The 14187-nt window shown below is 31.7% G+C and overlaps 1 protein-coding gene and 1 long non-coding RNA gene across 12 annotated transcripts in view; one reads left to right on the top strand and one right to left on the bottom strand.

Moving 5' to 3' along the window:
• Positions 1 to 2025, bottom strand: part of LOC148599830 (uncharacterized) — a 30865-nt gene extending 28840 nt beyond the window's left edge. For 3 of the 8 annotated variants that reach the window (XR_015918039.1, XR_015918038.1, XR_015918044.1), the window contains exon 1: positions 477 to 1018. This is a non-coding gene — a long non-coding RNA (uncharacterized LOC148599830). Of the gene's footprint in view, positions 1 to 476; positions 1043 to 1461 lie in introns of those variants that run through there. The other 5 variants (XR_015918043.1, XR_015918040.1, XR_015918041.1 and 2 more) reach the window with 5 other exon arrangements.
• Positions 1026 to 14099, top strand: LOC148599831 (uncharacterized). 4 transcript variants are annotated; one of them, XR_015918035.1, is made up of 3 exons: positions 5988 to 6084; positions 7195 to 10606; positions 11078 to 14099. XR_015918035.1 is itself a non-coding variant. In XM_088558789.1 (2 exons), the coding sequence occupies exon 2, from the start codon at positions 7199 to 7201 to the stop codon at positions 8714 to 8716; it is 1518 nt and encodes a 505-aa protein (XP_088414915.1). In that variant the 5' UTR covers positions 1026 to 1470; positions 7195 to 7198; the 3' UTR covers positions 8717 to 14099. The 4 variants fall into 4 exon arrangements, 3 of the variants coding, with proteins under 3 accessions (XP_088414915.1, XP_088414914.1, XP_088414916.1); XM_088558789.1 differs by lacking the exon at positions 5988 to 6084 and adding an exon at positions 1026 to 1470 and having other exon boundaries at positions 7195 to 14099; XM_088558788.1 differs by having other exon boundaries at positions 7195 to 14099.
• Positions 14100 to 14187: the final 88 nt, after the last annotated feature.

Raw genomic sequence — 14187 nt, forward strand, 5'->3', positions numbered from 1 at the left:
TAAAAAATGTAAAGTATTGCAAAGTGTTGTAAAGTTATTGACCATTTTGAGAATGAGGGGAAAGGGGAGTATGGAATTTTTTTTTTTTTTTTTGGGGGGGGGAATGTTCAAGTTGTTCATTTATTTAATAAAAAATCCCCCATATATTAACAAGACAGTTTTTTTTTTTAAATAGAAATATTGATTTTGCTTGCTGCTTAAATGTTAATAAAAATATTGAACTTGCGAAGCAAAAATTACCATCCGGGTCGACCCCCCCCCCCAAATCATTGTAATGTCCTTTAATATTTTTACGAGTCTCGCACAGACGGTACATATATGGTAAAGCTCACGGTGTTCGCTGGCTTCGGCAATGCCTATTCAGTATTAGAATCTGAATTTGATTTTGTGAAAAACCTCATGAACTTGACGAAGTTCGGGCGTGCTATGAATTAACATTTGTACAGTAACCGTGTGTGGTTTTAATTTGTTGATACCTCCGTCAAAACTCCGCTTCAAGCATCATGGTAATATTGTCGTTGTATATTTCTCTTCTTGGTATATAACTTCGCTACTTCTTCGATAGATATCTACCAAGATATCATTGTTTTCTCGTTGCACTTCGATTTCAAGCATTCCGCCGTTGATCGTATTTACATACGGGCATTTTCGAGATACGACGAAAATCGTAAATTTAAAATGAAACTGTATTAAAATAGTTTGAAAAGAGTATTTGTTTGAATGATTTAATTATAAAACGTGATTTTAAGAAATTATTTCTCAAGCGAAGTATCATTGAAAAAATATCATTTTAATGTCGACGAAGTCCTTTACGTAGCTCGATTTTGATTGGCAGATATATCTGGTCCTACTTAAATACGACAGCATACGCCTGCCAGGTTAAAATACGCCTGTGGGAGAAAAGCATACGCCTGTAGCATTAATATTGTGTTTTCAGTGAAAATAATATTATATTAGCTCAGTAAGATGTATTTTGTTCAAATAAATTATCTTTCAGCAAATTATTTGATGATGGGAAGTAGAACTAGCCGATGTAAATATCGATCTGACAGGCGTTTGATATTCGTTATTGCGCATGCGTAATTGTGTATTGAAATAAAACATGTGGACATGTGGTTTACAAAGTTGACAAAAACAAGCCGCCATGATACATGTATAATGCACACACTTCGATCATTTGAACTAGGAAAAAAAACGAGAAATAATTGATGATAAAAATCGACATGTTTGTTTATAAAGCAACATTCTGATCTTTGAAATGTCGACAAGACGAGTTTTAACCAATTATTCTGACTTATTCTGAAGAAAAAAAACTAGGAATCGGGTGTACCCTATGAGCTTCCATAACTAATCGTGTGTAATCTGTGAAGTTGTACCAGGAAGTAAAAAGATAACATTCCATATTAAACAAACACGCTAACGTTCAAATAAGTTAACTTCATGCTAATTGGGAATACTGACCAGTAAAGAGTAAGATTTACTTTTCCATTCAGCATTTGCTTCAGTTCATTGTACCATCTTTTTATATTGTCCGTACTTTATTATTTCATAATTGTTGATAAATATGTCAACGGTCAAACTTTAAGACTAAGACTAGTTTTTTTTTTGTTTTTTTTTTAAATATCAAAACAGAATGAGGTCTGCCACATACAGTGTACACACGTTAAATCCATATATAACAAGCATTAATACATGTATATTCAAGTACCAATCCACGTAGAATTCAGACACTGTAAATGGTAGAGGTGATTCATGGTGTAGAGTCAAAGTACTCATGTACTGAATCAATTTATATCGATCGTTTTATCGCCTCAAATATTCGTCGTATTGCAAAAATATGGAATAAAAGGAAAGTACGGGAATCGAATTCAAACGTATCGTAACATAAGCTTATTGTTATAAATGGTTAATATTAAACTCATCGTTTTATTATTCTTAAATTCACCATTCTGATTATGAAGGACATTTAAAAAAACACACACACCAAAATGCATTATAATGCATCATAGTAGCTTGCCAGTTTGCCTAATGTTCAGATTCGATATCAGTTAATTCAAAATTCAAATTTAAGGAGGTAGATATAGGGTAAAGGACATAACTCTTACAAATCATCATAACGTTTGTATTCAGCATTTGACATCAACCTCATGTAAGCATCAAGTAACTTGGACTGATTTCATTATGTTTCAAATGAAAGCGTTATATGCTTTGGTGAAATCGAATATGATGCAACCATATCACTGATTTCAATAGGCGTCCCTTACCCCAGCTCTACCTCCTTAAGCCACAAATAGGTGAAATAAATCATATCCTTAGAAACGTGTTACACTCAACTATCTTCATTTCTCAGTTGATAAGGTTCATAGCTCAAGTGCTACAAGTTGTTTCATAGACACCTATGTGTCATGTGAAAGCGCTTAGTTTCTGGGCACCTAGTCCAGAGACACGTACATTAACATAAACGATAAAGTATTATAATACTATCACAGGGGATTGCTCCCACTCCCAGATATGCAGTCCGAATAGTATATAACAAGAAAACAGGGATCCCAGATTTTGGGGTAACTCGCTTCAACTCAACCTCCCCCCGCCCCTGAATAAAATCAAATATAATTATTACTTATTACTGCACTGCAAACAGCCTAATAAATAAACACAGGTATCACCACCAAATACTTCGTAATATATAGAGTCGGGCTGCATATTTGATACTGGGAGCAAGCCCCTGTGATATAATTCCACCAATCATGGTCAAAATAGCAAAATAGAATGATTAATATTGCAAAAAGCAATAATACTAGACCAAAAAATGGCACAATTCCCAAGAAATGCATTATCGAAATTCCTATGCCATTGTCTATGCAAAGTTTCATTTGTATTTGCCATCTCGTAGCTTCCGTTGTCATGAGGCGGTAACCGTAATAAAAATATATTTATGATAAAGTGGATGATACGTCAGGATGGTTTTGGGGGTTATGCTACCTTTTTGTAACAAAAATGGGCGAACGATGAGCGGCAAATAAAAGCATGGCATCCCTTTCTTTATAATGTTTCTTGACTGGAACCACTGCCTCAAGGCCTGCATATGACTGTTTTCCCAATTAGTACTCGGCATTCCTTTTATTATTCCTTTTCTATGATTGAAGACTATTTACAATCTCGCTGGGTTTTTATTTCTAGTTAAATTCAAATGGTTTATTATGCGTTTAAAAATGAATAGGTAACTTGAATATATTCGTATATAGTTCCCTTTTTACCTTTAAATGTGGCTATTGTTAACTTATTAATTATTCTTATATTCTTACCCAAAACACAATTAATTGTTTTAACGGAGCGTCAGCGACCTATATACATGTATGTAGAATGTAAGACCAGAACTATGAATGGCGAAAATATTCTGACGGAAGTAGACGGTTGCACAAGAGCTCCGTCCATCATTGGCATAGCCTAAAATCCTATTAATTATAATGATTATTGGGACATGTTTCAATTTCTATATTAAAATAATGGATCTGGTTTGATTGGTTCTGTTATATTTCATTTCTTTTGATTTCGTTCTTCGTTTCGTTTGATGTTATATTGAGTTCGTTTCGGACTTTACAGGTACTTCTGATACTCTGTATTATGATTGAACTAGGAAGCTTTAAGACAAACTGCAACAAGCTATCTTACCGTGACTCAATGTCGCATTGTTTGGCAAACTATAACAAAATGTTTCCTATAGAAATTTATAGTTAATTAGTGACAAGAGGTGTCAATTGGGGACAAGAAAGGTCAAGAATTCGAGAAATTAAAGCGACATTTTTTTTTCATTTATAGGCAAAATAAAGTGACATAGGAAAAAATGAGATAATTATTGAAAAAATGAGTTAATTATTTTTAGGAAAATTTAGAAAAAAAACGGAAGTCAACTGATACAAATTTAAAATTAAAAAAAAACATCTTTTCAATTTGACCAATGAACCGTTTAAACAAATTAGATACTACAATTCATAAAGAAACTATATCTATATATATTAGATTTGATTTGATGTGTTTTCAAATTGATAAAAATATGGAAACATGTTTTATGTGAAATAACAAAAACGAAATTATTTGGAAACAATATTAAGTAGTATGATTAAAAGAAAGGGTGATTTTTTTTCTTTAAAGAAAAATATAGCAACATGCATTGTTATAGAAGAACTTAGTTCAAATATATTATAGAATAGGTTATTATCTAGAGAGATATGAAAACTTGAAAAAATAATACCAAGATTAGCAATATGCCTTACTCTAAAAAATTGGGTGTATTGGTATGTCGTAAGTTGTGTGGTCGGAGCTGAGAGGTCGAGGGCATGGCATGGCTCCTCGAGATGTCGACTGCCTCCCCCTCCGACACGTTTTTATGGACAGTCACTATAGTTTTCTTTTCGAGTGACATTTTGGTGTTTGGGGAAAACTAGTTAATGATAGAGTCTGGTGGAGCGGTATTGGTATTTTCTTGCTGTGATTCTGGCATACTTTTATTTTTGTTTTGTGTCCGTGGCCCATCGGACACTGCATGCTTTCGAGGCTGGCCTGGTAAATGAAGATATCAAGTTTTTAATCTTTATTGTCCTAAACGTACACATGTAATGATCAAAATATATTTTTCTAATAATATAAGCGTAATACTATTTATACATTTATTTATTTAATTAATATACTTTTTCGTTTATTCATTTTGATAAATAAGAATTTAATTATTTATATTTACTTAGTTGCTTTAAATGGAACTTCAACTAAAAACATTACTTCTAAAATTCTAATTAAAAAAGTTGGAAATATAACATCAAATTTAAATTGTTCACGTACCTGGTAAATAAAGATATCAACTTTTTACTCTTTATTGTCCTAAACGTACACAGTGATGCCAGGGCTGGGTTGAGCTCCCTTAAAAACCCAGTATCACGTGCTGTCGGACCTGTCTTTATTTACCAAAGCAATCTCTTAATTTTATTTAATGACCAAATATGAATATTCATAACGCCTGAGTATATGAGACGTTTGGTTTTGTAAGATTACGTTTACTCAAACTTACTTTATCTTTCATGTCTAATATTGTTTTAATGTATTTATCCTTAAACAATGGAAACTATTACCCAAAGCAGTTAAATACATTTTACCAATCTCTATAAAGTGTTAGTTGTTTACATAAATTATTAGTAAGACAATTAAGCACGTGCCAAAGAATTCAAACCTATTTATTCTCCTGTCACAGATTATGTATTATTCAATATTACAAATATTTCTTTCTTTCGGCTAAATGTACAAATATGTCAAGACATTATCAATTGACTTAAGCTAAAATGCAATTTTATTTATTTTTGATTTATTGCAGAATCATATAGAATTTTACTGCATCACAGTATATATACATATATATTTTTCCCAAGCCACTGATACAGGGCGCATAGTTGTAATTAGTATTACCGGTAACTCGACATTGTGTTAAATTTCTGACAACCTTGTTTTTTTTTTTTAAATATTTTCTTGTTTATATGTTAGTATTTAAATTTACACAAATAATTCCCTCTCACTGTTACCTTCATTATATCTTTTTATATTCAATGAATTTTGATGACATATTTCGAAGTCAGTTGTCACGGCCTTTTGGAATATCAATGGATCAACAGCAGAATATTTTTGTGTGATCATGACAAACATAATTTATAACTAATTTTCAAGACAACAAACTTAACGTTAATATTGAGGTAGCCTTTATAGTGCAATTTTTCAAACAACCTTTTATCTTCACATGTTTACCTGAAAAATATTCTTTTCCTGGTTTTTTAAAACAATATTTTCCTATTTTTTTTTTTTTTTTTTTTTTTTTTTTGCTTTAAATCAAACACATAAATAAACAATTGTATGTCTTTGTTTAAATGAAAACAAAATTGCCTTTGGGCTATTCCACTTGTTGTTTCTTGTCGCTTTTTGTCACTTCTTGTCGTCAATTAGTGAGACTCGCAGACTGACGTCATCAATGAAACAGCAACTCCGCGTCTGTCTGAAAGGCGCAGAAACACCGCTAATTTAAATCCCTGACTGTGTTGCATGTCTGTAAGTCATCAACTCAATAACTGTGTTGATTTTCAAACATATATACGGTTGTGCCAAATTAAGACATGACAGTAACCTTTTGGGATTCAGTGCAGGAGGTATATTTTTGTTTTGACCCACCGACCCCGAAAGGGATTAGACATGCCAGTACTTAAATTTGAGATTTCTGAGAGGTTTAACCTTACTCCTACGTAAGAAGTTTGAATTCCGTTCCCCCATACCCCAACTCTTAGGATGGCACCAAGTCAGAAAATAGCTTGCCAAATCGCCTCTGGCATTGCTGGAGTAGGTTTAACCTATGTAATCACAACTTTGGATTTTTTAACGGAAAACAAGGGCTTAATATACATGTACGCACAGTCATTTGAATATTAGTGACAAATAGCAAGAAAAGAGTCAAATATTGCTATTTGTCGCTACAATTCAAACGACTGATGTACGTATCTGCCAAGTCAGGTCAAGAGGCTTAGTATTTTGACCACTCCGCTCCATGAGGGTTAACCCACTGTATGAATAGTAATTAAGGGAACCAAGGTCCTAGCAGAAATCAAAAGAAAGTAATACAGTGACAAAGACAATACATGGAAAACACATATACCAAAAAAAAAAGAACATGAAGTATATGTAACTAAAACAATACATAAAAATAGGTTGAGTGTCCTCTGTTTTTCTAGAAACACCCGCCGAGTTGCTCATAAAAAGTGCAGGGTAGTTGAAAGAAGAAAGGTTTATATAAACTCATTCTAAAGTTGATAAAAAAAATTAGTAATAAGCTGAATCCACCGCCGTCAAAAGAAAAAAATATCCCCAGTGCCAAATCACAAAATAATAGTTAAAGCTACGTTTCACAGCACAGCTGTATGTAACTGATTTTAACCAGTATGAAAGGTCTAAACTCATTCAAAAGTCAATAAAAAATACATTTTGTAACAAGCTTAATCTGTTTTTGGATTCGACGCTGGAGAAAATTTTTTGCTTTGACCACCACCTCAAAACAAAAAAATATAACCAATGCCAAATCCCAAAAATACTAAGCAATATATAATTGATTTTAAGATAATTGTCTCCTGGAATAAAATTAAAATTCATATTTTTCACTTTACATTGCAGAAAAATGGCATCATTCATCAACAAAAAAATTCAACTCGACTGTGAAGAACACAAGCAAAGATATCAGTATTACTGTAGATCACACGATTGTGTTATTTGTCAAAAATGTCGACTGGAGTCCCATAGAAAGTGTAAAGACACTTTAGATATAGAAGATGTCATCTGTGAAGTAAAATCATCTGCAGTTTTCGAGGATTTGTGGACCAATATAAAAACAAATCATCAAGCTGTCTTGAATGCAATCATTGATAGGGAAGAAAATGTGAAAAAACTACAGAAAAAGAAGGAAAAACTATCAACAGAGGTGAATAAAAGAACACAAAATCTTATTGATCAAATTAAGAAACTAGAAAACAAAACATTATCAGAGTTAGAGTCAGTTGTAAATGAAAATGTAAATGAAATCAAAGCCACCACAAAAATCCTGGAATCAAATAAAAGAAAACTTGGTGAATTGTTAGAACAGGAGGAACTCATTAAGAACCATGCATCAAATTTCCAAGCATTCATAGCAACAAAACAAATGGAGAGAGAAGTTGAAGAATCAGAAGAAATCTTACACAAATTATATGAAAAAGGAGCCATGGATAATACAGACATAGAAATGAATGAAAACATCACAGCAGACGACACAATTTTTGGAATAAAAACTCTGTGTGACATTAAAGTATCAAGAGAAAAACAAACAACATCCATAGACATAAACAAACCAAACATAGGTCAGGCAGAGGTGAAGACAAGATTCCCCAGACAACTGACACTTAAACAACAGTTTACAGTAGATCAAGGTGAGTGTTATGGTTGTTGTACGCTGCCTAATGGACTCCTGGTGTTGACTGATTGTCACAATGGTGTAGTAAACATACTACACAGTAATGGTCAACACAAATCATCAGTCAGACTTAATAGAGGAGCAGCATGGGATGTAACAGTAGATGGTGTAACAGTCATCAATGAGAACCATGTTGCTGTTTCTAATCCTAACCCAGAAACAATCTCCATCATAGATGTAGACAGGAGTAAAATCATTAAAACACTTCAGATAAAGAGTGAAGTCTGGGGAATTACACATAGTGATGGACATTTATACTTCTGTGTACCTGAGGTAGGAATCCGAAAAATTAATATAGATACAAAAAAAATAGACAAACTCCATGATGACAAGACTGTTTATTATGATTCATATATAGACACAGATGGCAACAGAATATGTTATACCTGTCCTAGCTACAACACAGTTACTGTCTTAGATTCTGACCTCAGAGTTATCTTCACATTCAAGGATCACAATACAATGTCATGGCCTCTTGGAATATCAATGGATGAACACCAGAATATTTTTGTGTGTGATAATGACAAACATAATTTATTACTAATTTCAAGGGATGGAGATAAACATGAAGTTGTAGCCGGTGGAGATGATGGGTTGTTTCGCCCTCGGTGTGTACATTATGATAAAGTGACCCATAATCTCACTGTTGTTGATAGGAATAAGGTGGTCAGGATATTTACTGTATATTGACTTTTGATGGAGAACCATCACTGAGATAAACAAATTATTGAGATTAATTCGATTTCAAGGTAAGAAAACATGTTTTATTTTTTATATGTATACTCGAATTCACCTCAGCCTGTTTGCAGTTTTTTTTAATTATCTTTTAAATTACTCATAAGTTCATTTTAAAAAACATGCCATTTTATTCATGTCGTCCTGTACTACAACTTTCATACAATTATCTTTCGTTCTTACCTCCGAGATCGAAATAGTTCCATATTTATTTTTTATGAGAATTTGGCATTGAGCGTATTGTTTATCCGCCATCTTGTTTCTATGGATATTTTGAAATGTTCCCTAAAATCTCACAATTGAAGAGCTGAAATACCAAGATTTCCCGCCATATTTCTGGTTCCCTGCCAATTGAATACTATATGTGGTGAGTTTCATATTACGTACCAGTAGTAACATTTTCATTCGGAACTTCGGGTTTTTCTTTCCTTAAATGTAAATAGCAGAAATATGACGGGGAAATCATGGAATTTCAGCTCTTCAATTGTGAGGTAATAGGGAACATTTCAAAATTACCTTCTATTGTATATATTTGCATTTTCATGTTTCTAAATAAATGAAATTTTCTTGTTTGAAAACTGAAAATAGTAAAAATAAAAAATTTTAATACCAGTATTACTTTGTGTAAATATCTAACACCATACATGAACATGTACAATATCAAAATAGGAACCCAGTATTTACATCAATACATTTAGGCCTTTAAAAATAACTTTCTTTAAAACAATAATTAAAAAAAGTACAGTCATGTAATGTACATGTAGCATTTTTTTAGTCATGGTTTGAATTAATTTAATAGAATCTTTTTGGCAACATGTGATATCCTTAAAACTTATAAGTCTTCATTGCTTCAACTAAAATGAACATATTTTTTTTAAAAGGTTGATTTATTTCAGAACTTTTATTGTCTTTTTTTTTCTTGAAATATTAATTACATGTACATTGTATATTATTGAAAGATACTACTAAGGACATTAAATTACCCACAACAGTGAATACATGTACATTGTTCTTGCAACTTCAACAATAAATAGAAATATCTCCAATTTATTGATTCACATGTAGGTACATGTATAAAATGTTGATTTAAGTCAGTTGTTGTAAATATATATATACATGTACATGTATGTGTATTTGATTTTATATATTTAGCACAAACAGGGGCGGATGGAGAAATTATGAAAAAGGGGAGGGGTGCCAGGTTATTATTTGTTCATTAAAGTTCATAGATTGCAAAAATTGAAAATTATTCAATGGGGGGGGGGGGGGTTACACCCTGAACCCCTGGATCCGCCACTGTAATTATGTTAACACCTATACTGGTATTTTATAATTAGTTCAAATCTAATGAATGATTTATGTGAGGAACAATGCCAGTTCGTATTTTTATGACTAATAAGATTATAACATGTATGTGTAGTTTGAATGGTGCATTTAGAATGATTTGGTTTTTTTTCTCTTGATGGACTAAGACAATATTAATTTATTAAACAAATTCAGACTTAAATAGAAATAAAATATGTTTAATTTATAATGATTTAATTTATCAGAAATCTTTATAACAATACCAAAAATTATTTCTTTTTTTTTTCTAAGAAATGTTTTCAGAAACATGTTGTAATTTACTGACACAATTATCTTAAATAACTTTTTTACTTTTTTATTTACATAAATGTGATACATTTTGTAATTAACTTAATTAAAATCTTTAAAGGAAATAATACAAAATTAGTTTATTTAGTAAAATGATTGATTTTTTTGAAATTATTTCATATTTCTTTATTAATAAGTCTTGTGTCATCAGTGAAAATCTGTTCACTTCATTGTTGTTGTACATGTATATAGGTTACAGACCACCAATTCAACCAATGAGCATTCGGAACATACGCAAAAATAGTCCTACGCAGAAATTACCCCTGTTCCTCATAGTGCTGTGAAAAAAGTTCTCATCTTATTTAAAAAATTTAAACAGTTTCTGAAAGGAAAAACATTTCTGTACATTTTATAGGTGCATTTTGCTTCTTGTGATGTGAAGCCTAATCTCCATAATGATTTTTAAATATACCCCTATCTTGTGAAAACACTGGGATTTCCCATGCTATTTATAGACCCTTCACTTCCGGTGACCAGTACTGCACTGCAAGTCTGCTAACCCCACATGCCATTCTGAGGATTGTGAGCTGACATATGTAGAATCATGCTGATATATAGTCATCTGCAGGTTAAAGTTAAGGTAAAGTCCAGAGAAGCCATTGAATATTGTGAAATTAGCATAGAAGCCTATGGGAAGTGGAATTAGTGGTTTTTAGCCTATAGTTGTATTTATCATTTTCATGTTTCTATCTTTGATTTAGTCGTACTCAAATGATTTAAAAAATATTTATTTGTTATTTGTCATGAATATCATATATACATGTACATGTATTCTTTCAAAACACTCTTTAAAACAATGAACATTTAGGCACTGTAAACAAATAGTTATAACTTGTAGTTATAAATATTATGAATACATGTACATGTATGTATCCTTTTAATGACTCTTTATAAAAACAATACTTTCAAAAAATTAAAATGAAACTGTAGTTATGTAAAAACATGTACTATACTTTGTTTTTTATTTTTAATTAGGATTTGAATTGTTTTACGAGACATTTCACCTTCAACTTTGACAACTTGTGATATCCTTGTACATGTGCATGCAAGTCAAATTTAATTTAAAAAAAAATTTAAATACATTTCTTGATGTACTGTACATTTATAAATCCTTCTGAAGTTACATGTATATTCATTTTCTTTCTTGAAATTTGAAATATTTTTGACTAATAGAGTAAATAAACTGGGAATTATTTTCACTAATTGTAAATACATGGAGATGTCTTCAATACTTACCATGTGTACAGTACATCATCTACATTTAAATGTAATTTTTATCAATATATAAATGTACATGGCATGAGTAGAATGCACATTTATTTATTTACAATATATGTTTATTTTTCATTTTTATTTTTTTTTTGTAAATATATACATGTATGTTTCGTTTTCGTGTGTATGTACTTACAGAGTTGGATTGAGAAATTTAAAATAAGGGGGGTCCCCCAAGGGCACTCAGGTCATTATTTGCTCATTGGATATTTTGAATGAAGATATATGTAACACAAATTTTCCATCACCCCATGAACCCCCTGGATACCCACTGTAAATATGTTTACAACAGTTATTTATGGTCCACCAAAGTCTGACAATTTAATAGGAAATCTCAAGTGACTTGTTAACAAGACCAGTTAGGATTTTTCCTGAGATGAATAAATCCAGTTTTTATTTTAGAACTAATGAGGCCTAGCCATATGGAATTACATGTACATGTACATTGAACAGTAGAATGATTTGGAATTTATCTTCTGATACACTGAGAACAATATTCGTGTATCTACATGTAGATGGCCAAGGCATGGTTGAAGTTGGTTTTAAACACTTAGTGAATTTGGATTTTCCGATAATGGGCGAATCCAACATATTTTATCATGATCAATATGGATATTAATGGCAAACCTAATATTTAATGTCCATCAAAAATGTGACACATTCCAATAGAGTCTGTGGAATATGCATTCATCTTCAGGACGCAATCAACATAGACTATTTAAAGATTGCGTATAGTTCAAGAGACTTTGCCTATTCACGGAGTCTTTAAATATGTGCTCTGCCAATATGGATTATCGCATGAAAGGCAGACTATTTGGATTCTTTTTTGAAGATGGAATTATTTTCTCTAGTGAGAACTTTCGTCTATGTAGAACTAAGCTATCAAAGGTTTTTCATGTATTATACATTGTGTCTTGATTATTTGTTTGAACTTGCACTTCAGCATGTTGAAGAGTGAAGTTAATAACACTTATAAAATACATGTACATTGTACAGGGTTCGACATTAACGGTTGCCCGATTGCCCGGGGCAAGTAAATCGCCAGTCTGGGCAAGTAAAAACGACATCAAAGTTGCCTGACTGGGCAAGTGAAAAAAATATGTGCCCAAATTACATTATTTCTGATCATCGCAGCTCTAAAACATCGAAAATTACTTCTGTATAGTTCGCCGTTCTTCCCGACCTTGCTGACCTAGATTATCATTGGATAGTTTTCTGATTTTCCCTTTGCCAAAATATATCGTATGATATTAATGTCGACCAATCGGATGCGTCCAATTGTACATCTATTTTCGTTATCCAATTGAACATCGCGATTTATTTATGGAATTTCTTACTTTGGAAAACTATAAGAAATCTGTATCGAAAACTTCGAAAATATGAGAGAAAAAGAGAAATAAAATTCTATTGAAGATAGTTATTGTTGTCCATTTGTTAAACTAAAGATGTGAAATAAAAACTCCTCATATGAATACTTGTAATTTCTTTGCTTCTTGTTTTACCCCTTATTCCCGCAAAAAATATGACGGCTTTTCCATTTATTTGGCTTGCAATTAATCAGTTCTCCCCAAGTGTCGAGGGAGTAAAATAGTATACTCAATAATGTTGATTGATCATGGTGTCTAACTCTATGTATCACTGTAATCGAATCTTAGAATGGTCAATTTATGTTAAACCACTGTCATCTGCATTATAGTTGAACAGTTTCTTGCCATCCACGTCTTATTAAACAAGGGTTTCTGGTTTAAACACTATATAGTGACACAAAGTTCCGGGCAAGTATTTCAATATTTCGGGCAAGTGAATCACATATGTCACTTGCCCGACTGGACAAGTGAATATAAAAGTTAACGTCGAACCCTGTTGTATTACATTGTACAGGTAGTTCTAAGGGAGATCCATTTTGCTTCCATGTCAATGCTGTCCATCATTCATCAGTAGTAAAATTTTGTGAACAAACAAGAGTTTTAATCATCAAGATTTTTTTCATAGTGGGGACCTTTTTGTTGTTTTGTTTTTTTTTTCTTTGTTCTTTTTTGTACACTTTATTACAATATTTTAACAACATTTACCGCTTAATTTTTTTGTAATTTTTTTAATGCTATAGAAGTTAAAGTTCTAAAGTTACAATTGCAATAACTTAATAATACATGTATGTCAATTTTGATCATGTGTTAATTAAATATGCTTTCAGTTCAAAATTACTGTGAAACATTATTAAGCCATTGCAGTCCTCCATAATTAGTCAGATTTTATTCAACTTTAGAAGAGAAGAGTTATTGTTCCTGAATTTTTTTAAGTATCCAGAATTTTACTTTTAATCCAAGCAAATTTGATATTTTTTGTGTAAATTGTCATGTAATAGTATTCAGACTGCTGATTTAAAAAAAAAATAAAACATATTTTACGAAAATCTCCTTTTGTTTGCCCTTAAGGGCTAGTTTTAATGTCCTGGCCTGTCTTTGGCCATTTTCTGAAGATGTTCCCATGAGGGGTTAATT

The sequence above is a fragment of the Perna viridis genome, chromosome 13, assembly GCF_037379345.1.
Source record: "Perna viridis isolate PV_CMFRI_1.1 ecotype Kerala chromosome 13, ASM3737934v1, whole genome shotgun sequence".
In the NCBI taxonomy this organism is placed as follows: Eukaryota; Metazoa; Mollusca; class Bivalvia; order Mytilida; family Mytilidae; genus Perna; species Perna viridis.

Bases quoted from the DNA above. Each gene is read 5' to 3' on its own strand.
- LOC148599831 (XM_088558789.1), top strand. From the start codon at position 7,199: ATGGCATCATTCATCAACAAAAAAATTCAACTCGACTGTGAAGAACAC.